At 53.3% G+C, this 23,692-nt stretch overlaps 5 protein-coding genes across 5 annotated transcripts; 3 read left to right on the top strand and 2 right to left on the bottom strand.

The window, feature by feature from the left end:
- Positions 1-8,150: 8,150 nt before the first annotated feature.
- On the top strand, positions 8,151-10,306 carry EsH8_VII_000802 (uncharacterized protein; the record flags this gene model as incomplete). Its single annotated transcript, XM_083270935.1, has 3 exons — positions 8,151-8,612; positions 8,670-9,069; positions 9,123-10,306. The coding sequence occupies 3 exons, from the start codon at positions 8,151-8,153 to the stop codon at positions 10,304-10,306; spliced, it is 2,046 nt and encodes a 681-aa protein (XP_083128492.1).
- Positions 10,307-11,088: 782 nt separating this feature from the next.
- On the bottom strand, positions 11,089-13,047 carry EsH8_VII_000801 (uncharacterized protein; the record flags this gene model as incomplete). The annotated part of the gene is made up of 3 exons (XM_083270934.1): positions 11,089-12,344; positions 12,406-12,579; positions 12,663-13,047. The coding sequence occupies 3 exons, from the start codon at positions 13,045-13,047 to the stop codon at positions 11,089-11,091; spliced, it is 1,815 nt and encodes a 604-aa protein (XP_083128491.1).
- Positions 13,048-13,664: 617 nt separating this feature from the next.
- On the top strand, positions 13,665-14,059 carry EsH8_VII_000800 (mitochondrial import inner membrane translocase subunit TIM10; the record flags this gene model as incomplete). Its single annotated transcript, XM_083270933.1, has 2 exons — positions 13,665-13,762; positions 13,876-14,059. 2 exons carry the CDS (start codon positions 13,665-13,667, stop codon positions 14,057-14,059), a joined length of 282 nt encoding a protein of 93 aa, XP_083128490.1.
- A 5,561-nt stretch (positions 14,060-19,620) lies between these two features.
- Positions 19,621-20,825, top strand: EsH8_VII_000799 (uncharacterized protein; the record flags this gene model as incomplete). Its single annotated transcript, XM_083270932.1, has 3 exons — positions 19,621-19,748; positions 19,805-20,279; positions 20,334-20,825. 3 exons carry the CDS (start codon positions 19,621-19,623, stop codon positions 20,823-20,825), a joined length of 1,095 nt encoding a protein of 364 aa, XP_083128489.1.
- Positions 20,826-21,919: 1,094 nt separating this feature from the next.
- EsH8_VII_000798 (ubiquitin-protein ligase RMD5) lies at positions 21,920-23,269 on the bottom strand (the record flags this gene model as incomplete). Its single annotated transcript, XM_083270931.1, has 3 exons — positions 21,920-22,882; positions 22,939-23,072; positions 23,134-23,269. 3 exons carry the CDS (start codon positions 23,267-23,269, stop codon positions 21,920-21,922), a joined length of 1,233 nt encoding a protein of 410 aa, XP_083128488.1.
- Between the last annotated feature and the right edge of the window lie 423 nt (positions 23,270-23,692).

Raw genomic sequence — 23,692 nt, 5'->3', positions numbered from 1 at the left:
GAAGAGTTGGGACTGGCTAACCTCTTGACGGGTGAGATGGGCTTGGCTGGCTGCCGTACCATCGTATGCCGTACGTATCCAGTCGCCTTAGAACACTGACTGGTGACCACGCGCGTATTGCATTTATTTGTACGCCGTATGCGCTAATGCCTTGCTGGCCTGGCACTTTTCTGCCCTACTGCATACAGTACGGGAGCACATGGGAGCATTGTGACCGGCGGCCAAGTGCCGGCATGGCTGGGCATTCGTTCGCCGCCGTCAATCAAACACTCGCCTTCCTCAAGGGCCAAAACTGCAACACCGTTTTCTCACTGGCGAGCGCCGTTTGAAAAAAAAAAACGCGACTACTAGCTCTAGCCTACTCATCACCATCGTTGGAAACTGGACAGTTCGCGTGGCGTCGGCTAATTCTGCTGCAAAAGGGAGGGGTCTAGCTCGCCATTTCTGCGACAAGAGCCTTTGTCAGGTCAGGTCGTTTTCAAGGAGGCGAGACACTCGTCCTCGTTAATTAACATTGGGCCAGAATCCACATGGTCAAAGAGACGTGGAAGGTGGGCAGCAGGAAAAGAAAAGAAAAAAAAAGAAAAAAGGAGTCATGGTGGTCCCCTATCAAACCAGCCACGCCATAGGGCCACGATGGAGAAAACGGGGACAGGACGCTCTGTCGAGATGTGCCGCTAGTCTGCTAGCTGCATCCTCTTTAAAACCATGTGACTCAGGTCAGACTCTGCCTAAGTAAGAATTATCCTGAGCGGGTGTGTCGATCAGCCTGCGCACCTTATCCTGGTGCTTCATTGGCCTCGTTGCGCGAGGAGAACTGACTGATGGGGCTCCAATCAGTGTGTGTGTGTGGGTGAGGGAGGGGGGAGGGAAAGACAGAGAAAAAGAGAGAGAGAGAGAGAGTGTGTGTGTGTGTGTGCGCGTGTGCGTGTGCGTGTCGTCAACCACGAGGCCGATGGCGCTTGCGTTCGTCCAACACTTGTGCGCAAGAGGGAGCGAATGAAGGAACTGAGTCGGGTAATGAAATGCGGCTGCCAACCAGGTCAGGGCGCCTGCAAGACTGCTGAGGTGCCATCCATTTCCTCTTGTATCTGTGCAGATACTGCGACCTGTCCGGTCTGCCAGTCACCGTCGTCCGTGTCGCTCGCTATCTCGGGGGGTCTAACCCCAGAGTATTTATTGCACAGCACAGACGGGCTCCGTCTCCCATCTCGTACCCATGGGCGCCCTCTTCTCGTGATGCATGGAACCTGTCTATGCAGGGCAAGTATCCAGATGTTTCGGCCTCTTCCTCCCGTAGCGCGGTCTTGGGTGTTGTTGATCGGGTGCGCACGTCGTATCTCTGGCAGATGTGACATGGCGCCATACCACGCACAATCGGATCCCCTTTTGGGGTGCCGCATTCCTGTCGTCGCAACGGCAGCGGTCCGGAAAAGGAGAAGTCGTTCAAAGAAGACTCGTCTGAGGCCGGCACGATGGATCCACCTCAGCAGAGACAACAGAGACCATTCTCATGACAATCAGAAACAAAAGCCGCCCGACACTGTGCGACTACCAATCAATCGGAGATCCACTAGCCCTTGACTTGGACCCATTCCGCATATTTGATCCAAACAATCCTAGTTGCCGCCAGGCCTAGTCTTGGTCCTCTTGGGCTCCCGACAGGGACTGACGGGGATGTAGGGGGCCGCACCACTGTCTCTCATGATCAAAGGATACATACGGGGATTTTTTTCTTCCTCTCGAGATTCAGGACCACAGCATAAGAACAGGATACATTAATTCTCCTCCACCGTGTAGTCCTGAGAGGCCACCAGGAAATAGGCACACACCGGAGACTAGCCAACAGGCCCAGCCAAGAACATATCCTGAAGAAAGGGAAAAGAAATCTCTTGCTGAGGGCTCTGTTTGAGCGCACGCCCAGTTCAGACCTGCCAAGAGGCCTGAGGCTGATTCCAGCCCGCCGACTTCTCAGGGGCCCTAAGCACAACATATCCCCAACGAGGCTCGTACCCGCCATCACTTGGACATTGCCTGATGCTTGGGTAGTTGGGAGTGGCCATTCGTACTGGGGCCAGATGCAGATGCGCAGGGACGGCAAATTACGGCCACTGCCGAGCTAAAAATTGCTGACGGGCACCGCGTTCATTTCAACAAAGAGCCTTGGGCCGTCCGAGGCGGCCACTATTGGCTTTGAGGGGTTCCAGCGCGGCGCTACCATCGCGATCCCATTAAAATCACTTGGCTATTCTCGCCTGAAGCGTGCCTGAACTTGCAGGATTGACTGGTTACCGGAAGCGCGCCAGCACAATGTGACTTATTCTACTGAGCAAGGTACAGCCGACGTTCCGTGCGGCCGGCGGGCGGGCAACGGCAGATCGCGGCTCCTTGGACAAGTTCGGGGGCCGAAAGATTACAGAGCCGTGCTCGACTGCTACGCCGTGCCCCTGAACGGCACGAGCATAGCTAGCCAGGCCACCTGGTGTTGGGGAGATCTGGAAGCCATCCGGGCTTGGGTGTTTGGTTTTCCACCCTCTGATCCGTTCAACGGTCAATAAAACATTGGGGATTTCATGGGATGGGTGGGTGGAAGAGGAACGAGGGAGCCACTCGTGGAATGCGATTCAGCATCCAGGATGCCCATGCCTGGGAGCCGAATCAATGTTGAGTGACTATGTATGCCGTCAGATGCCACCAAGACCTGCCCGCTGCGGGTTGCGCGTACCTCCCTCATGACTGTCTCCAGCACCCCTGCCAGCTGATCCCTGTCCCATATCTCCTTTGATTTTTCTTCCCGGATTAAGAAGTTGCATTCACAGCAGATTTTCAATTGGCCCCACGTCGTGGCCAGTCACGCTGGCAGTGGCTCCAGGGAGAGGCCCGGCAGCCGGAGAACAGCTCATGGCGATGTGGGACGAGGCTCGGGGCCGGACGTGAGTTGTGCACCTCGAACTCAAGATCGGCGATAGTGTCGATTTGTTGCCGCCGCCCTAGTGGGCTTCCAGGCAAGCCGGACGACTGACAGTCGTCTTCTAGGTTCGCCCGGAACGACAGAGCAGGGCAGCTGGCGACCAGCTTGTTCAATCAAAGTTAGAGTTGGGCGGTGGGATCTTCGGCGGACCACAAGGATTGTGAGTGAGTGTTCATCAGACCACGTACAGCCCTGCTTGGCTAGATGGCGACATTGTCATCTCCTCAATCTTGCCACAAGGCATCTTGCCATCTCCCTGATCTAGCTTGCCGAACTGCAGAATCGCGCAGAAAGCCCTGGTTAAAATCGGGGCCGTCGTTGCAGTCTCAGATACACATGACCGGAGGAGGGGAGGGGAGGGGCGGAAGCTGTAGTGGCTCGAATAGCCCGGCTGGAAATGGAGATGGGGTCGAAAGTTGGACGGTATCGTGCTGGATTGTCTGGAATGACATGGCAGGGCGTGGCACCACAGGGATCCGCAGAGAAAGTAGGATGATGGCGGGCGTTGGCTCAAACCCTATTGGCCTGATGGAGATCATGATGGCAGTTTACCGTCTGTGGCCATCCAAGTGGTTGATCAGGATTTTGCATCTTTTCTCTTCGTCTGGATCATGATTTGGCAGCTGCCCTGCTTGGAAGTGCGATGCGCCTTACGTAAGGCCCAAAATGTACCACAGTACCTATCCGTACTGGACTGCCAGACTTGATGAGAGAAGGCAAGCACACCCAGACAAGTGACGGTGAAAATGGAACGAATCCACCGCCACTTTCCAAGCATTCTTCCAGCTGGTGCGCTACATCTTGCTTCCGCAATTTCGTTGGCCGCCTTTTGGTGCTGAAGAACTGTTATTCTCGTCAAACATCTGGCTACTCTGCCTCGCTATCCCGTCTTCAAAGTAAATGTACACCACACCCATTGCCGCTGCGGACCCTGATGGACCACTACCGATGGCACCTTTTTGCTGCCGTCGCCAGCCTGGCTGACCAGTCATGTTCGACAGACCACCCCCTCCTCCTTGTTATTCCTGCGTATGCGCATGATCACACTCTATTCCCCTTCATGGCAGTGGGGACGGCCATTTGGAATGCCGCCTTCGACTTGGCCGTTTTGTGTCAAACTTAGGCCTTAGTAGCGCTTTGCTATGCTATGCCTTGCCGACTGACCGCCGTTACCACAGACAACAGGTGTCAAACAACTCTTTGACGCATTTCTGCAGAGCTTCTTTTGCTAACGGGGACGGCATATAGCTTTTGTCGCCGGTTTTGGCCACGCATGCCGTCGTCCAGAATATGAGACAGGCGGCCTTGGGGTAGCTCAAGACGGCTCTGCGGAGTGAAACATCAACGCACCGCGGGAGACCTGCGACCACCACCGCATCCCCAGGCTACCACCACATCTACGGCTTGTCAGTCTTACTTTGGGGCTGCGTAATTCGCGGCAACACTACCAGCCATCAGGCTCGGGTAGAAGGCCCCGGCTTCCTGATAATATCCGCCGACTGCCCCGGCTAACCGGGGCCAGTCTTGTCTTTTTGGGTTGCTTTCTTTGCTCAAACTAGCTTGGCTACCGGTATTGTCCACGCATGCCCGCAGTTTCAGCCGTGTGGTGCTGATCACCCGATGTCCATACTGAGAGAGCTTCCTCGAACCTGACAGCGCCGCCCTGGCTTGCGGACCTTACCGACAGGACCGCCCGGGGGTATCAGCACCCATCCCGCCTCAGCACGCATTCTTTCGCCACCATTGCATATTCGTCGGAGTCGCTTCTCATAAGCGGCTTCGATGATCCGTCACTCTTAGTGAGCACATCTAACTTACAGAGCGAGCCACCAGACTAAGCGCATCGTCACACGACGGCTCAGCTGGAGCTTGTCAGCAAGCGATGTCGCAAGTGAAACAAATCCATCTCTCGTCGATACGGGCGGGGTATTAGTCGAGACACGCGAAGCAAGGCAGGCACTCCGCTGCAGAAGGCAATGAGGCCGCCAGTCGGCCAGAGTTAAGAGAATGTCCGACTTTTCCTGCTGGCAAGGTGTCCCAGGTCAACAGGAATGCCTGTGCCCGAACCTTTACATTTCCTCCGATGTGAACCGGCTCGCTGCTCATCGGGGTTTTGCCGTAGCTGGGGCCATCCCATTCCCGATCAAAGGGCAGTAATCCGATGTCCGTCGGTTCCAAAGCTTTGTTTGGCTATGGGACTCATCCTGGTTTTTGGGCTCCGAGAAAGTGTCTTGCTCATGTCAACGATAAACGAGGCGGCGGGTGCAAGTACCGGTGTCAAGGCACACCTTTTGCTGCCCTCCCCGGTCGATTTCATATTCAGTTAGTCGGGTTTCTCTCCCATGTTCCTCTTCGGGGCTGGTTTTTGCATCACCGGTGTCTTCGTCGACACGAAGTTGCGGTGACGGTCTCCGGCATTGGCCCGCCCGGGGTTCGACACCACCATTCAGGTTTTGATCCTCCACGCTTTCACACCATGGCTGGCAAGGCCCGGCACACAAAAATATCGTTCATGCAAGCCCCGCCGTTGGCATGCACATGATGCGTCTGGTTTCTCGGTTCCTCGCCTTTGCCATGTTCTAGATCCCCGCGCACCATGGCGAGTCAAGTGCCCGCCGTCGAATACTGGGAGGGTGCATGAGCGTCCTTGGGTAGTTCGCGACGTCGGTCGTACCACTATGGAAGTCTCCTTCTCTCATCGCCGCCATTGCCGCTCATCCTTAGGCTGATCCAACCGTGCCATCCGTCTTAGTGGCCTTTTTTTTTCTGCGTCATCTGTTAAGTTTGTTGCTGGCTTATTAACACTGTATTTCCAATAAGGGCTGCAGCTCTTATCACACTGCCGAGGGCAGGACAAGCCACTTTGAGACGTATTTCCCGATGCACTGTGGCTTCTGAGGCGTCAAGTCCATGGAACTAGTCGGAAACAACATGCCAGCCAGACCGTACTTGGGCCGAGGTTGACTTCAGAACAAATGCTACGAAGTTGCCTGCAATCCTCTCAAGCAAAGAATTGGACATACTGGCAGGCCAACAAGCAACTCTCGACTTTGATTCAGTTCGGATATGCGCTACCCAGAGCCGTTGTCTTTCTTCTATCTTGGAAAGAAGCTTACCAAATTCTTGTTTCCATTCCTCATACATTGATGCGTCATGAGCGCCAATATTGTCTTAGTATCATCAAACAGATTTATTTGGTCTAGAGCCTCTTTTTGTTGTCCTTTTTTTCACCAAACAGGCTACTTCCGAGTTCTGTGGCCGCTGCAATATGTGGTAGACTCCCATATCAAGAGTTATAAGTTCTTGACGCGGGGCGGTCGAGTAGTTGGCCTGTTTCCCAGTAGATGATGGAGAGTTGCCGTTCCCTGCTTAGAGACGAAACCATTTTCCTTGCCCACACTGGCAAGTGTCTATCCTTGGGTCAAAATATTCGAGACCCGGGTTGCTGGATGTCACTGTGATAGGCGAATGCGATCGACTTCATAAGGGGACAAGGCCAGGCATTTTTGCGCCTGTGGTTAAAACATATCGAGAGAGAGAAGTCGTAACTCAGTGACAGGTTGTAACGGGTCGCTCACGTCTCTGCGATGCAAAGCTACACTGTTATGAAGCCCATCTTAGCGTGAACATTGGGAATATAGTTGATGTTTGCTCTGTTGGATTGGCAGGAGGAAGCAAGGGTGGCGGTTGATGTTTGGCATCTATGAAGCCCTGTACCCTTGGCATGTCTGCCTCGAGCGACGCGGAGCCGCTGTTGTAAACTATTTGCACCGGCGCTTTTAACCGGATGGAACATTATCCATATCGATTTTCAGGAGGAGACACGTTTGCCATCGAGGTATTATTGTAACGTCCTGCTTTCTGAAAAGGGTGGGGAAACTGGACAACTTCCTCGTATCATCGTGGCCCTCGAGACTCAGACCGGTCACTGAAGAGAATTGACTTGTCCTTTGTGAGCGACTCTTCACATCTACCATTACGGATTGCTCAATATAAGAATTAGGCTGTAATTACTACAGGGCAAACGTTGTCAATGTAATGGTTATTGCACGATAGGCTGTTCTCTGAGCAGCTCAATAATGCCGTCCGACTTATCGTATAGCAGGGCTTTTTGTCTTTCGCACATATGAACTCTTTTTCTAGAACAAGATTGATGTGAAGTCAGCATAGGTTCCATATTCTCGGAAAGAGCCTGGTGCTCTCCCCTGCCTGCCCGTGCAATGTTGACCTGCCGATACACACCCAGTGACAATTCCTACAGTCTGTCCTTCCCACAACCCACATCTTAAGTGTTTTCAATACTGGTGCATGCTGTGTTCTTTTGGTGGCTCCCAGACTGCAACTCGTTCCCAAAGCGATCATTGCCATCAGTGTAGACTACCTCCTTACTTGTCATGTTCTTGGTATGGGGAAAGTATTATATCATACCAAAAACTAGCGGCGACTGGGTAAGTCTTTCCTTCCACGAGTGTTGTCGTCCCCTTGCCCCATTGAAGCCTTGCTTGAGACTTTCCACCCAATTAACCAAACTATTTGACCTCTGGTTCAGTACAAATAGCTCTCAGGGACATGCCATCGAGATCTGCTGGACTTTGCCGAAACTTCTTTTAACTTGCTTTTCCCTTTCAATATACGTAAACCGTATCGCTGCTTCCGGCGTTTCTTCTCGCGCCCGCCCCTTCCTTTCTATATCCTGCCCTCGTTCGCATATTCGTCCAGGGTTCTCGTTCAACCTCAGCATAACACAACAACCTCGCCTCTGGATGGCTGACTTACAAAGGAAGCACACTGGTTGATTCCTCAGTTTTTCAATCAATCTCGACGGTCTTCGTTCAACTTGACCAGATTCACTTCCCGGATGCTTCTGCCCAATTGATATTCTAACTTCTTTTTGGCCTCTCTAAACATACGTCTTCAATCATTCTCTCAGTAATCCCGTGCCTGCGTTGAGCTCTCCTTTTCGCAAGCTCAGCCAATATCAAGCTGAAGCTATCGTCTTTGTTCCATACATATTCTACTCTTCTTTGATTGCCTTTCAATACTGCACTCGTAATTCTCTTCCGTTTCACACTGCTCTTCTCTTCTACAGCCTTTCTTGCTTATTTCCATATAATTCGACTGCATCCCCTCAGTCTCAACCGGCCTCCTGTGTCACTTCTTCGACGGGTACATAATGAAAATGGTCATCTCCAGGACTCCTCTCCAAATCGGCATCATGAAGGTCACCGTCCCCAAAGACGGCCAGTGCCACCCAATAGTAGGCCGGAGTTATGATGAGCAACGTGAGCATCAAATCAGCCTTGTCGCGGGAATCTTGACTGGCAGCAATGGCATGTTGCCAGATCTTCCAGGCGACAAGATGCCGGGGCCTCCTTTCTGGAACAAGCTTCGTCAGGGCCAAATCCATGCCTCTGAAGTCCAGAATGCTCCTCTCAGCGAACCAGTGTCGAAGACAGAGGACGAGAGTAAGATTCCGGAAGAACTGATCAACTCTTCCCGCAAAACCACCTTCGAGGAGATGTTGGCAGTTGTGCCCATCGGCCAAGAGGTCATCGCAACCCTCTGGTACATGAACACACCTGACGTCGGTCGACTTGCTTCAGCCTCAAAGGCGTGCTCAGATGCCATTGCAATATATGTTGTAAGTCCTTATTCCATTGTAGTTTCTACGAACTCTTATGATATTGACCTGCCACAGTCTCGGTTTCACCTTCCCATCGGGGACTATCAAGACTGTGACTGGCTACCACAAGCACTCATTGGCATCGATCACCATCGAAAGGAGACGATTGGAATCGGACGCAACCTCTTCGTCCGAGGGAGAGACCCGGATGTCACGTCCGGCGGCATCAAAGGCGTCCCCAAAACTTGGGCCTGCGACAGACAACGCGCAAATTTGTGGAACAGAGCCCAGGATAACAAATCAAACGTCAGTATCTACACCAAGCTCTTCTCATTCCTGGTCTGTGATGAGCAGCTTCATGCAGCCGAGATTGCACTTGAAACAAGTTGCCATGATCAAGACCTTCTTCCTCAAGACAGGGGTAGGGGTAGTCGGCATCACTACCTTCGCGAAATCAGCTACAATATTCCCATGTGTAGGCCTCCTGCTCAACTAAAGTTACTGCATTATTAGCTAACAAGACAACAGTGAGGGCTCTCCACCAATACGGGGCTGGTCTTAAGGCAATTCGCCTACATGAAGTTCCGATGCTTGACACCCGCATCGTCGAAATGATTCTTTCGACATGTCCCAGGCTCGAAGACCTTGGCATTATCAACTGTGAGCTTCTACACATTGGAGATATCAATCCTCTCCTTGATCTAACCTACTGGAACGCCAAGAAGGCGGCAAGGAAGCCAGTCAATCTGCAGTTCTATCCCCGAGCGTACAGTGGCCCGCACGACAACCGCCAAGGAACCCACATCGTCTCCTGGGACCCCCTCACGGTCGATGTTCAGACTGGTATCCTGGCGACCGTGTTATTGGCTGTTCTGAAGGCGATTCCCATGGGTATTGATTTGGTTTCTAAAGACAGGCCGTTTCGCAAGTTCCTCGATCTCGTCCCAATGAAACTTGGAACGAGTGCCGTCTTTATGCATCACCTCTTCACATGGATCGACGCGCGCCAAAGCACCGAGTCGTACTTCGCCCTCCCGACGAACATTCAAGATGACCTCGAGGATCAAGTCATGCTGAGCATGCTTCAAGGCTGCAAGCACCAAATGGCATACCATTCCCGAAAGACCTACTTCAGCAAACACACTTGCTGCCGCTGCGGTTACACGATGGTCAAGCTCCTCTTCCGGCGCGAAATGGACCTGCGCCCAGAGTCGCAGCGCGTTTGTCGCCCCTGCGACCTGCGCTATGCCCTCGATGGGGAGCGCCACCATCGGCTTGGAGAGAAGACGAGCTTGCTATCGTCTTTGCTTTACTCCTCGGACGATCCCGAACACCGGCAGTACGAGCCGACGGAGGAGGAGCTGCAGGAGGTAATGGCACCTCTCCTGAGCAACGACTTCATCTATCCTCCCGCATTGAGAAATGTCCATAGAGTCAATGCGTTGGAGAGACACATCTTCTTACCAAAAACCCAAGATTTCATTGACCCGATGAGAGATTACGACGTCCTCAGAGCCTCTGGACAGGCAGCTATTCTAGACGTTGTGAACAGGCTGAAAGAGTCAAAAGGAATCTACGAAGACCACCCGACACTGGCGCGCCAGAAGCCTTCTCGGACTAATAAGTGGGCGTGCAAGCAGTCATGGGAGTATGTGATCTGGAAAGACACCGTTAAAGACAAGGAGGAGCATAGGAAGGCCTCATTCTGGTAACAGCGTTACGAAGATTGTCTCACGCCGAGTGAATTTGATATTCGGCGCCGCCAATTCGCGTCTTTCCGTATTCTCACCACCACTGCTGTCTACCAAACGACATCAAATGGCTTACCCTTCACATTCTAAACTCTGACCACCATCTACGGTCCATCTCTGCACATCACGACAAGACAACACTTAGGCTTTGGAGATTTTTGAATTGTTCAACTGCAATTGGAAAAACGGGGCACGTTCCTGTGGAGGACAGCATAAGACGTGGGGATTCCGCCATCTTGGGGAGTCGGCACTGGCCCCCTTAGTTTTGCATACATCAAGGGGTTTTCTAGAGGCCGACAACACATTATTTGGTTTTTAGCTTTACTGGTCTACTTATTTCTCTTTCTTCCATTACACGGAGTGGCCGTCACATATATATACTGCCCTTGTCATACTTGGGGGCCACTTGCCCATCTCCTCATTTCACTCTGGATACTGGATAGCACTAGCTCAGGCAGTTTGCGAATCGCAGCGGTTCGGTTCAACACATCTCTTGGTACCATCTTGTTTACTTCATCCAGCGAATAGTAGTGTTGGTTTTCCCCAGTCTCTGTTGCTAGGGTAGTCTACATGGTTGTACATCTATGATGGTGTGATGTTTTACAAGTTGTTACACGCTTCTATGCTCTCTCTGGCACCCCCTTAAGGCCTCGAGGATCCCCACTCTCGCTGTTTCTCGGCCACAAGACCTTCCGAAATAAGGTATACGCAAATAAACGACTCCGCTTCAGTGATGACAGCAATTAAGAAGACTCTGAGCGGGTTTGCGCTTCAGATGTCAACCCCACGACATTCCTCAACGTACCGAAGCTCAAGCAGTCACTAATCCTGTTCGCGCCGGAGAACAGCATAACAAGCCTCTCTACACCACACCCCCAGCCGCCCGTCGGCGGCAGGCCGGCCTCCAACGCCCTGATGTAGCTCTTGTCGAGGGGCGCATCCCTCAGCGGCTCAGCGTCCTCCCCTTCGAGCGGCGCCGAGTCCTTGCCGGTGCCCAGGAAGCGGTGGTCTGCGAGCTTACGCGCCTGCGCGGCCGGGTCGTTCTCCTCTTCGTACATGTTCGCCAGCTCGCGGCCGTTGACGAAAAGCTCGGTGCGCGCGGATACCAGCTGCAGCGTCTTGGGGCAGACGAAGCTCTTTGCTAGCGGGGACATGCAGGTGGGGTGGTGCGTGATGAAGAGGGGGCCCTCAAAGGATTTCGGCTCGAGATACACCGCCGCCAAGCGGTCGAGGAGTTTGGGCATGGTCGGCGGGATGCCGCCTGGTACTTCGACCTTGCTGAGGGCGAGGACAGCGATGAGCTCAGAGTAGGCGTCCTTGCCGGTCAACTTGGGCAGGCGGAACCCGAGGGCATCCTCGAGAGCCGGGATGAATTCGAGCTGGCGGAAGGGGCGGGCGAACTTGGAGAGGTCGAGGGGTTGAAGGGATGTGAGTTGGGTGGAGATGAGGTCCTGGCAATGGTTTGCCAGACCGGTAAGGAGCTCCTCGGTGCGGGTGATGAGCTCGGGGAGGTTGGTGTAGGCGCTGTAGAACTCGCACATTGTGAACTCGGGGTTGTGTGTGCCGTCGATGCCCTCATTGCGGAAGGCCGGGCCGATCTCGAAGACCTTGTGGACGCCGCCCACCACGAGGCGCTTGAGCCAGAGCTCGGGCGCGATGCGGAGGGAGAGCTCCTTGGAGGGGAACTCGGTGGCTTGGGTGGTGAAGGAGCGGGCGACGGCGCCGCCGGCGTTTTCGGCGAGGATTGGGGTTTGGAACTCGAGGAAGGACTGGTCGTGGAAGTAGTCCCGCATGTACTTTGTGATATAGGAACGCAGGCGCAGGGTGTCGGCGACCTCGGGGTTGACCATCATGTCGACATGACGCTTCTGGGAGCGTGTCTCCGGGTCGGTCAGGGTCTGGGGGATCTGCTCCATGGTTGGGGAGAGGAGCTCCGGGAGGACCACGGCCTGAACGGTGAGCTCGCCGGTGTTCGTGCGGGTGGGCTTGCCGGTGATGGCTGCATTATTGGTGAGCTTCAGATCACCAGCCTGGACGATCAACGAGGTAAGTAAGCTTACAGATGTGGTCACCCTTCTCAATCAACCGGGCAAAGAGCTTGAACGTGTCAATGTTCATGTCAGGGACGGCGCCAAGGTTGCGGTAGTTGATCATTCCCTGTATTTTCTCGAATTCATTGACAATGGTGACGAAGACTAGCTTGTTCCCGTGCATGCGAATGGATTGGACGCGGCCTGTGGCCTGTCAGCAAGAGCCGGTGGTGAGGACGGCGCCGCCCACAAGCTCTCGTGGGACGACATATATTCATTTTGCATACCATACAATGTGACGACCTCGTTGTTACTGGGATCGTCCAACTTGGCATCTTTCCAAATCTTTCTAAAGGCCGGAACGGACATTGGCTTTTTGCGGTGGACCAGGCGCGGATGTGTCTCCTTGTACAGACCCTTCTCGCCGGCCACTTCTAGCGCCTTGGTACGCGACTTCTTGAACTCCGACGACCTAGCCTCTTCATTCTGTGCCGTATCCTGCTGGCGTCCTGCCTCTGCTGCTATTCTATCCTCCTTTTTCTTCCTCCCGGCTCCATCCTGGAGTCTACTTGTGCCACTTGGCTGCCCAATGTGGAAGGACTGACTTAGTCTGGTGACCCGTGGTGCGCGTACCGCCGGCCGCAACAGCCGTAGACCCTGAATTAAGGTCATTGCGTCTGATTTTCTCCTGTTAGCGTCGTCTTCCTGGACCACGGTATGCAGATAAAATAGAAAAAAGGAGTAAAATGTCAGATAATAGGCGGTTTAAATCAACCACAGCAAAGCTGTGTAAGTCGCAGCGGTTCTGAATTGCTTGCAATCATCATATGAGGGGGGAGAGGGAGAAAAAGGTAAAATCCGAGCCAAACTTACCACCATAGTTGCTCAAGAAGATGATTGCTCTTCTTGAGTTGGCTAGAAAACATTAGAAACAATTGTACAGAAATTTTGCGACGGCGCTATTTATCGTGTCTCCCATGTTATCGATAAGATGCGGTACAAAGACGGCCCGAGGTTAGGTCAAGAACTTGGTTCTATCGAGGCAGCTGTGATTGGACGCCAAGCTTGCAGCTGGGTCTGTGCAGTGCGCATGAACTCAGCCGTCTGGTCCAGTCGCGATTGAATGCGATAAGATAAGGCAGAAGAGCTCAGTAAAATCTCGACTCCGCGACGTTGAGCACCCACCCAGCAAGCAAGCTCCCATATTCGACAACCCTTCTCGTCACATCCAACGTCAAACGAATCCGCATTATCACCCGTCTATCCTCCCATCATCAAAAACCGCCAAGATGTCTTTCTTTGGAATGAGTCGCCCCAAGCTCTCTTCGGAGGAGAAGATTGCCATGGCTGAGCAGGAGATGCGTCTGCTGGCTGACATGCACAACCGGTACGTCACCACTTACATTTGTCCTTGCATAGCTTCCCCGAGATTTCAATGGGTGGCTCTAGATTGGGCTCCGAAGGAACATAATTTTACTGACACTGTTTTGCGTGCTTCAGCCTTACCAAGATCTGCCAGTCCAAGTGCCTTCCCGACTACCGCGAGGCCGACCTCAACAAGGGCGAGTCCGTCTGCCTCGATCGTTGCGCTGCCAAGTTCTTTGAGGCGCACATGAAGGCCTCGGAGGTGATGCAATCCGAGAGCCAGAAGAGAGGTGGTGGCATGGGCGGCGGCATGTTCTAAATACGATGGGAAGAGATGAAGCATGAGATAAGCGGCGGAGGGAATATTGAAAGAGCGGCAGCGTTGGGCAGCCCGCTCTCTGTAGCATTTTCCGTGACGGACACCACGGATGGGATTTTGATAACGGATTTGCATCGTGTCGCAAGCTTCGGCCTTTGTACGGCTTGGGATACCTGGGATTCGGATGTATTTGAAGTAACCCGCGTTGGGGCTTCGTGTATAATATAGGGACTGTAGAAGGCCCTTGGACCAAGAAGAACTACCCTCACCCTCATTGCCCCCCCTGCCATGTCTTTGGGGCTGGTTCCTTCCCGCAAGAGCTATCTTATGAGGGCGAAATACACTCCTGATGACATAACAGAAAGCCACTCGGCCCAGCGTGGAGGATGACGTTCTCAGTTGCGTCGCGCACATGCAGCAAATCCTTCGAGCCGTCAAGCTGTGAATTCTCTCAACACGAGACCTGCCGGCATATCGCATATATCTCTGTTCTGCATCAATGACTGTGGCTGTGTCGGAGTATCAGGTTCTGACTGGACTTCCAAAAGCTTGCGGGGCACATCTCACTCATATGAACCAAATACGATTCCGTGTCATATCAATTAACTCAGGCCAGTTGAGTCCAAGATTCCGGATCTGGGCTGGGTTGGTTTGGCTTAATTGCCAGGGCTGTCGAGTCTACAAATTTGATTCTAAGCCATTTGGCTGCCTGGGCTCGGCAACACGATGGACTTGAATGTTGGCATCAATGGAGCAAGACATTGGCCACATAATCAGCCTCATTGGAGGTTGGGCTGGTCTTCTAGTTGCCGATGTTGTCGGAAGATTTAGCACAAACTTCCCTGTCTGAATACAATCGCCTTTGCTCACTAAGGCCCAGTAACGCGTGGCATCGCCGTCTTTGCCGGCATCCAGATCCGAAAATCGGGAACCGGCTGCGAGAGCAGTCTTGGCTTTACCCAATGTTAAGTGGGGGGTTCTCACTCGGAGAAGGCTCGTCGTCTTGGGTCTACAGCCAAGCCGGCATCGCTGGTGGTTTCACAGCACTTAATAGGTTTAAATCGCGCGGGAAAATGTTTTGCTCGGCTGGCCACTGAGAGCAGAACTTCCATGGAGATATTTCGACTGGCCTGCCTGGTGCACGTGACGCGCAATATCTCGCGTCTCTCGACGGATTTCTAGACAGCGACGGCTGCTTCCTTCACGACACAGTCAGCCAGCAAGCCAAGAAGCCAAGAGGCAGCCGGCATGAGTCGCCGTCAACCGAGTTTGAACAGGCCAGACTGCCCCATAAACCTACCTGCGTCGGCCCCAGTTGATAGGCTTCAATAAACCAACGTGAAATAGATAAAGCAATCCCCAATTAAGTTGACCACGATGCCACGGGAAAGCTAGTGTAGATAAATCGTCCGAAGAAAAGGAGAAGTCTAGATTAATAGGGGGGCCAACAATGGTGCAAGAGCCATTCACGGGCGCCAAGATGCATGCCATCTGACGCATGAGCCAAGGTATGAGTTCGAACATGACTCTCTGGACGGGCTGGTAAATTGGCGAGCTGGGTAGCGATTGCAGTGAAGGCCTTTTCTCGACCGCTTTTCCATGTTACCCCAGGAACAAAAACGGGGGCTTCAATATGACAAAATGAAGGACACCCGTCGTAATGTATACGAAGAGCGAAGAATGGGTCCTGCTTCCGGGATGACAAACATAGAATTTTATAAAAAAAGATCCCCCTTCCGCGGTTCGTCAGAGGAATCAAGGATGAGAAGAGGCGAGATTATGGGTTCAAACGGGCCGCATCTGCTCCCAAAACAAGGCCCAGCAGCAAAAAGTCGGTGTCGGGTCCAGAACTTGTTGCACTTGCAGAATATAGACGGGACTGTAAATTGGACTGCGAGGCAGACCGCGGAGGCGGTAATGACGATGGCCGGGGATGCATTGCCGGCTGATCAACCGCACCACATGCTGGCATGGAGATGATGCAAATCCCAACTCTGTCAAGCACTCACACCCGAGAGCTTGGGGTTCTTGTCGGTTAGATCTGCGACAAGGGCTTTCGAGGAACGGGCGATGGGCGGGGTTCAGCGGATGGCCGAGGAGGCTGTCCATGAACAGATGGGCAAGCTCAGGGTTCCTAGGGACGAAGGGAGGATTGCGTTTCAAGAAAATTCGGATGAAGGTGAGAGGGTTGATAGGCCTAGCACGGTGTGCGCCTCAGCCAGCATTGAGCTTGTTTTACAAGGACTGAAAGGGCAAATCCAAAGGGAGACTGAGGTGCTTGAAGGTGTAGCGCAAGAAGAAGGTTGGGCCGGGTGAGACGTTGACAGATTGTCCGTTCTCACCATAGTCTGGAGACAATGTAAGTGCGCGCGTGGGTGGGAGGGAGTGTGAATGTCTTCGCGCTGTGGTGGTTCATTTGACTGAGCCTCAAACCGTGGTGCCGCGGTGGAGTTCCCGCCGTGGCTTAGCGGGTCCCATGCACCTGTTGTCACTGCACAGGGTCGATCTCAATCCTCTCTCATCCATTGCACATTTCTCGGAGCGGCGTACACGGACGGGTTTCTGGTGGGGCTGGGACCACGAGCCCGTGGGCGGAGAGTAGGCGGGTACGGCATTGAAATAGGTGGGAGGGATGCAGCGAGTGTGGGAGTGCAACGATGGCGTGGCATGGCAGACGGGTCGTGGAGAAGAAGCAGGAAATGAGGGTTGGAGTTTGGTTGGGTTGACGTAACATGCCTGGGTGGTTCTGGGATGAGGCCAGCAGCGGAGAGCATGAAGCAGGCTCGTCCAAGTCGAAACGGCGCGCGCAGGCTGGCTCATTGGGAGGTGCGTAGCGAGACGAAAGAGACGCGTATTCTGCCTTCGCTTAGTAGAAGAACTATTGCTTTTCGGCCATGGCAACGAAATCCGGAGCGGAAGATGCCGCTGGAGTCACCGGTTGGTTAAGGGTACGGCGCAGGACTGAGATGGTATGCAAACAGGACAGCAGAAAAAGAAGTCCAATTCAGCCTGCCCCCCGCAACATCACATCAGCATGTGAATGAATATTTTGGTCGCAAGAGGTCAGCCTCTTTTCTCAGCCCTTTGGCAACGGAACCGCGCCTAGCGTTTGTGTTGGCTCGTCGACGAGCCTATCAGCTGGAAGCCACGGCTTTGTCCGGCTGGGCATTCCAGGCGCGCGAGACTTGGTGCTACGAATATGCAGGTTGGGCAGTGAGTCTCGTGGGCGCAATTAAGGTACGGCAAGGTAGAATGCAAGGTCGCATGCAAAGAATCAAACAAGGTTGGGACAGGACTTGACGAGATTGTGGCTGTACAAGCCTCGTCTGCTTTCCATCCATGATCTTGCCAGCATTATTGGCACCGAGACAATAGCTTAGGGTAATTAGAGAAGATGAGTTTCGGTCCCATAGTTGCATTTTACGCACGCTACGTACTCGGTATCGGTGGTCTCGCTCGCTGTTGGCCGCCAGCCAGGTCGTGCATGTTAGGGGGGAACTGGGTCGCGTGTTGCGCTACCGGACTGACTTGCAGGTCTGCAGCGTCCGCCGGGTCTGCCTGCCATCATCTCGTTGGCAAGGTCCACAATGCGAAGAGGCAGCCATCCGCAGTCAGCCAACGTATGCACTAACAATGTGGACGGTCAGACGCTCGCAGTCAAAACCCACACCACCACTTCTCCAGTCCTATTCCTGGCGCAGCCCGCTGCGACCTTGGGCCCGGGTTGTCTGCACAGCCTTACTGGCCCTGGAAAACCAGCCTCTCTCCTTGGTAGAGAGGTGGTATTGGATCGGGGCAAGTCTGGAGAGGTGGCCGTGGTGCACTGGCTTTTTGGCTGTGCCGTGCCGGCACTAAGGCAGAGTGAGAGCGCATCATCTGGTGTTTGGTCTGAAATACGGTACGAGGCCGACGCACTTTTGGCTGACTAGGTATCTTGCAAGGCGGCCTTGATACTTGATACTTGGACCCAGGATTAATGTCTCTTCTTGCCTTTTGAGGCCTCTTCCCTTCATCTACTTTTAGTTGATCAGTCCTCCGTTGCCCTACTCCAAACGCTTTATGTCGACCGTCGAACTAAACTGACCGACCTCTCTCGCACTCAGTCCATTCCCTCCATCGCCCCGCCGCACTAACACGAGAAAAGGAGGACGCCGAGTCCTGCACCACACATAACACTCTTAATACCAAGAACAAGAACCCCAGGACCGGACGAAAGCAAAGCACAATCCAGACCGCAGAGAGCCCCACAGCAGTCCAGACGACGACAACAACAACACCCACTCACGCTCGCCTCGTCATCGCTGCCACCAAAGGAACGAACGGGAGTCCATCCATCCATCCTGCATCTGATCGCCCATCGACAGCGAATTGGATCCGACGAATACCTTCCTTCGACCCTCGAGTCGGCCCCCCGACACCCAACAAGCACGACTTGTCGCCCGTCTTACCTCACCACCTGCACACACGCAGGACCTAATTCCAGACATCGAAAGAGCCGACTGACTTTGCCTCCCTTCCTCGGCCTCGTCGTCTTCTTGGTCCTTTCTCCCCACTCATTACCACTTTCTCCGGCTTTCGACTGGGCTCCCCGAGGTTGTCCCTGTTCTGTTTCCGCCGTCTGTCGTCCTTGGCCCCCCCTTCTGGCCATTCGTCCTTGCTCCTTACTCCACCCCATCTAGCCTAGGGACTCCTGTGGACTCCACACCCTCCCAACTCACCTTTTTCCGCTTGGCACCCCCCGGTTCACTGCCCCCCCAGGTCGTGGTGTCCCGTCTAAGGTAGTCAGTCTCCTGCTGCAGCAGTAGTCCTGCGCTACCCGCACCTCGCCCCCTCCCTCCCTCTACGACTACGACCACGGCCACGCCCAGCCTTCCTTCTCGCCTGTCAAATCCGGAGACAGCGAAATAGGGCCCTGTCCGCCTTTGAACAGATCAAACTCCTCAGCCTGTTTCAGCTTCGCACAAACATCAACTTCGCATTCCCTCTTTCTTGAACAGCTCCCCCTTGCTGTCATTCAAACCCAAAAAATAGAGACCCTCCACCGTATCGTTAGGGGAAGGCCCAACTCCATCTGTATCGCCTTCTTCCTGTTGTTCATCTCACTTTTAAACACTCGCGCCTGGTTTGGTTTTCGAATTTCCCGCCGACGGGGTCCTTCCTCGCTCTCCACTCGCTTTTATCCCTTGAACAACCCCCAAAGAAGCAGTCTCATTCGACCCGACCGTCGTTTTCCGACCGCTGACGCCGCTGTGCCATCGTACACATATCGTTCGACACCCCCTTGCCTCCCTTTTCATTTCGACGCGCCTTCCACCACCTTTTAGGCATCATCTCTTCTCGACTCCTCCCGGGGAGTCGCCAACACCGTCGACCTGGCTACGAGGCTAGACTCCCGCCGTTCTCTGCTCGGCGGTGACCCGAACTTTGCCGGCTTCGACCAAGAACTTGCCGCCCGACAGTACGCTCAGCAGTACCAACAACAATACCAACAGCAATACAACCCCCCGCAAGCATCAAACAACCAAGGCTACGCCTTTCGCGAAGGACTTGCTCCATCAACCATGAACGGCTCCCGGTCCAGCAGCGGTAGTAATGGCCCTCTCGGCTTTGGCTTCATGGGTGTGAAATGGCCGAGGATCTTCTTCCTCATCACACTCATCCAGGCCATCATTTGTCTGACTTTTGAGTGGTAAGACTACAACATATCGCAATGCTCGCTATCCCTGGACGCTGACCATGATTTAGTTACGTTTTCTGGAAATTCCAGACCAGCTTGACCGACCAGGACCCTCACCAAAGCACTACTACAACGGATGAAACCGAATCACCAAGACGGACGATTCCGACGTTCCTGACGCTGTTCATTTTTGGCTTCTTGTACGAATTGGTTGTCGTCTGGGACGCCTTGCGGGCGAAGAACACTATCCAAGTTATTGGGGTGTGCATTGCCAACCTCGCGTTGATGGTTTACACTGCTATTCAGGTGGAACAGATTCAAGAGGCTGTGGAGCTGCTGAAGAAGAACAATGCTCTCAAAGACCCGACCGACGATATGTGGGGAGACGTCAAGCCCTACTTGGTTGCTATTCCATGCATTTTGGCCTTTGGTACAATCACCATGGGTTTCACTGCCTGGAAGCTGTACCAAGTCTTCGCTTGGGACATTCTGAAGACCATAGGAGCCGACTACAGAATGAAGAAGCGATTCCTTCACTATCAAGTATGTACACTGCGCTTTCCGTACCACTTTCACCCGTACTAATTGGTACCCCAGATTTATATCGCACTTCTCAAGTTCGATTTCTTCTTTTTCCTTGGGTTCACTGTCCAATTCTTAGTCATCGTCAACGCTCGAACTGACGCCGAGTTCGGATTGACAATTGCTGCTATTCCCATCACCATCGCCATTCTGCTCCTGGCAGCCTGGTTCACCAGAATCGAGAACAAGGTCGGTATGGCGACCGTTCTCGTAACCTACTTTGGCGGTTTGAGTTATTTCGTTTTCAAGCTCGTCCGTATCTACCAGCCACACACGAAAGCCCAGTATATGCCGGTGCGTAAATCGCTCACCGCCTTCACGGTTATCACCATTCTCCTCATCATCTGCACCATCGTCAACTGCATCATCTGTATGCGAAACTTCGGAGCCGGCTTGAAGAACCACCTGCGGAAGCCCTCTCGGGACTTGGAAAAGAACCCCGACCTGAACTCCATCAACCTCCAAGATGTCAAACCACAGATTGCGAGCAGAATGACGATCGATTAAGAGAGGGGTGGAGCTGGCTTGACCCAACGAGGCAACGCACGATCAAAAGAGATACTGCTCGATTGTACAAAGACATGACTTACGAACAATGCCACCTTTCTTATCCCAAAAAAAAATCCAGGAATGGATCGTGGACGGATGAACGGTGGACACGCGGGGCCGGGCGCGTGTTGGACTGGTTGAGATTCCCCATCATCGGCTTTTATTTTTCCCTATTTTTTTTGTAGTACGCACTGTACGGCGTTGGCGACGCTCGCTCTCTTCACCCGACGCGGAGGAAGAAGACTGGCCAATGGCGGAGTTAGGGATTGTTTCTATTTTGTTACCCTGGCAATGATCCGTACCGGGATATCATGATAATCCAGGAAGCGGCAGGTAGGGCTGGCTGCAAAGCCTTTATTTGCCTCTCTATACCGTCGTGGTTGCCTCTATGACTTGGACAGTGTTCTGCTCAGAGACCTTTTCTTAGTGTAACCTAGCGTCAGCATGAAGCAATTCGAATACCATTGATGAAAGCAACATGAGCCAAGGCGTTAGAGTTACTTGTGGTTTGATATGCTATGTAAAGAGGCCGGCCGGTAAAGTGTATTGAACTGGTAATCTCATATGTCTGGTGCCACTCCCGATCTTCCTTACGACCCAGGCGGGGGGTCATGCTTCCCGACGGTTTATTTCAAGTTTTCAAGAAGGCGCTCACATCGCTGACCCCGTTCTTCAGAGGAAGGAGAGAAGCACATGAATCGAGATGCTTTGTATTCGCCTTTGTCTCTTGTGCTATCCAAAAAAAAAGAAAAAAAAAAGAAGAAAAAAACATGCCCAAACCGCTTCCCAATCCATAACCTAACCGAGGTACCGACAAGAACAGTGCCGTTTGTATAAACGCGTAAAAGCCCCTCGATCCCGAAGAAATCCCTAGCCTTGTTCCGATAATCATGAACGCCATTGTCTCCAGTCCGCATTTGAGGAGTCCGAGATCATAGTCATACCCCTAGCGTTTGTAATATTCAGCTGTATCAATAAAAGGTTGCTCTGCAATTTAACAGATCAAGCAATGCACTCGTTCCCTGTGTGCCTAAGAGAACCTAAGTCGCTTCCTATAGCTTGATTTCCCGAGCATCCTTAATGTGACCCTCATTAGGGCAGTATGGACATTTGAACCGAGAACCCTTAGTCAGGCGATGTAGTGATTCCTTGCAGATGACATGGCCACACGGCAGCATCATTGGGGGGTTCTGCTCTGTTGTCTGCTCCTTGCTCACTGGGCAGACAAAGATGGGGTGGTAAATCATACTACGGGGTAGCGGAGTCTCAAAGGCGAGTTCGCTTTCTGTTGTCCACTCAGTCCGCTTCGCCTTCACATAGGTGGTATACTTTATGAGCTGTGGCAGTGCAATGGCACCAGCTGTAGCAGCAACGTAGAGGGGTGATTCCGCCGATAGGCCGAGGAGAGAACAGAACTCCCGGGTGAAGGAAAGGGCGACATCGTCGAATGCAGCAGACGTCTCGAAGATGTTGGCATAGGGTGACTGGACCATGTTCGAGGCGTATACCATGGCGCATGACAGTTGCTGGATCTCTTTGAGGTGGCGGGCTTGGAAGCGACCAAAGTTTGATTGTGCGTAGGCGAGGGCGCCAGTACGGCCGTTGCGTCCGTCATCGGGGAGGCCGTTAACGTCGGGGCCTTTGAAGAGCCAAACGAATTGGAGCTTGCTTAGTTCGAATTCCAGGTTGGAGCCGCGTGCCTCGAGCTCCTCGCTGTTGAGCTGAGACCATTCTATGGCGGGAACGAGGTTGCGGTTCTTGAGCTCATGAAGGATCCCATACATGTTTGCGAACTTGTCCTGCAACTCCTGGGACTGCAGGGAGTGGATATCGGCTTCGAGGGCGGGGTTGTTCGGGGAGGATGGAGGCGGCCGCTCGTGGGCCTCGCGGAGAAAGGTTGAGGCTACGCTGAATTGACCCTCGCGCAGCATGTGCATAGCTACTGCGCGATTGATCAAGGAGGGATATGAGGCCATCGCATCGTATTCTGTGGAGAGAGGTCGGAGTGGGAAGGACTGGGAAGCAGTGTTAGTTGAGATTCGTCCCATGTCTTGGATTTGTGAGACGCTACCTTGTCGAGGGCTTTGCCAAAGATTTTTTGTGCCTTTGAGACCTCTTTCAAGTCATTGTTTATTGCATCGAAGCCCGCGTTGACGGGATTCTGAAGCTTGGTCATGGTCAGGCTCGCGCGGTGCGGATCGGATGCTGTGGTACGAGAGGATGGTGAGCACACGACTAAAGCATCATGGCGGGGCGAGTGACATACCATTGGCAACCTGCTCTCTCGCCTGAACAAGCATGTCGAGAAGTTTGTCGGCGTCCTTCACTGCCGAGTTGAGTGTCGCCTTGCGGAAGCGCGAGAGGTCCGCTTGGAGCGTCATCATGGGGTTTTTTTCCGCCATGTTGGTGGTGGTTTGTGTTCTCAAGGGTATGTCGTGATAAGTATGCTGTATGTTGCTGCTGCTGCATGTAGCCCGGGTCTTGAAGATTATGACGGACAGGTCATGGTTACGAGCTCTCTAAGGAAATCTCAAACCGTTCTATTGCGAGAAAATCCGAATCAGGGATCGGGAAGCGAGGCGTCGTGCAGGCCTAACAGTTGATGGACCTGCTGGTTGTTGAAGTTGGGATTGAGGTAGGCACAGTCGGTTGTCACCGATAGAAGCTTCCTCGGCCGCGAGATCGCTGGCTGGGAGGAGATAAAGCGCGCGCAGACCGCTGTACAGGACCCTCCATTAGCGACTTGCGCATGGGACTATCGGCGAAATAGCGGCCCGGACATGAGTTCACAGTGAGGGGAGCCGGGAGAACAGGGGGCGGGGATG

This window comes from Colletotrichum jinshuiense, chromosome 7 (assembly GCF_051148585.1).
Source record: "Colletotrichum jinshuiense chromosome 7, complete sequence".
NCBI classification, from domain to species: Eukaryota; Fungi; Ascomycota; class Sordariomycetes; order Glomerellales; family Glomerellaceae; genus Colletotrichum; species Colletotrichum jinshuiense.
This window is presented reverse-complemented; position numbering and strand designations above follow the sequence as displayed.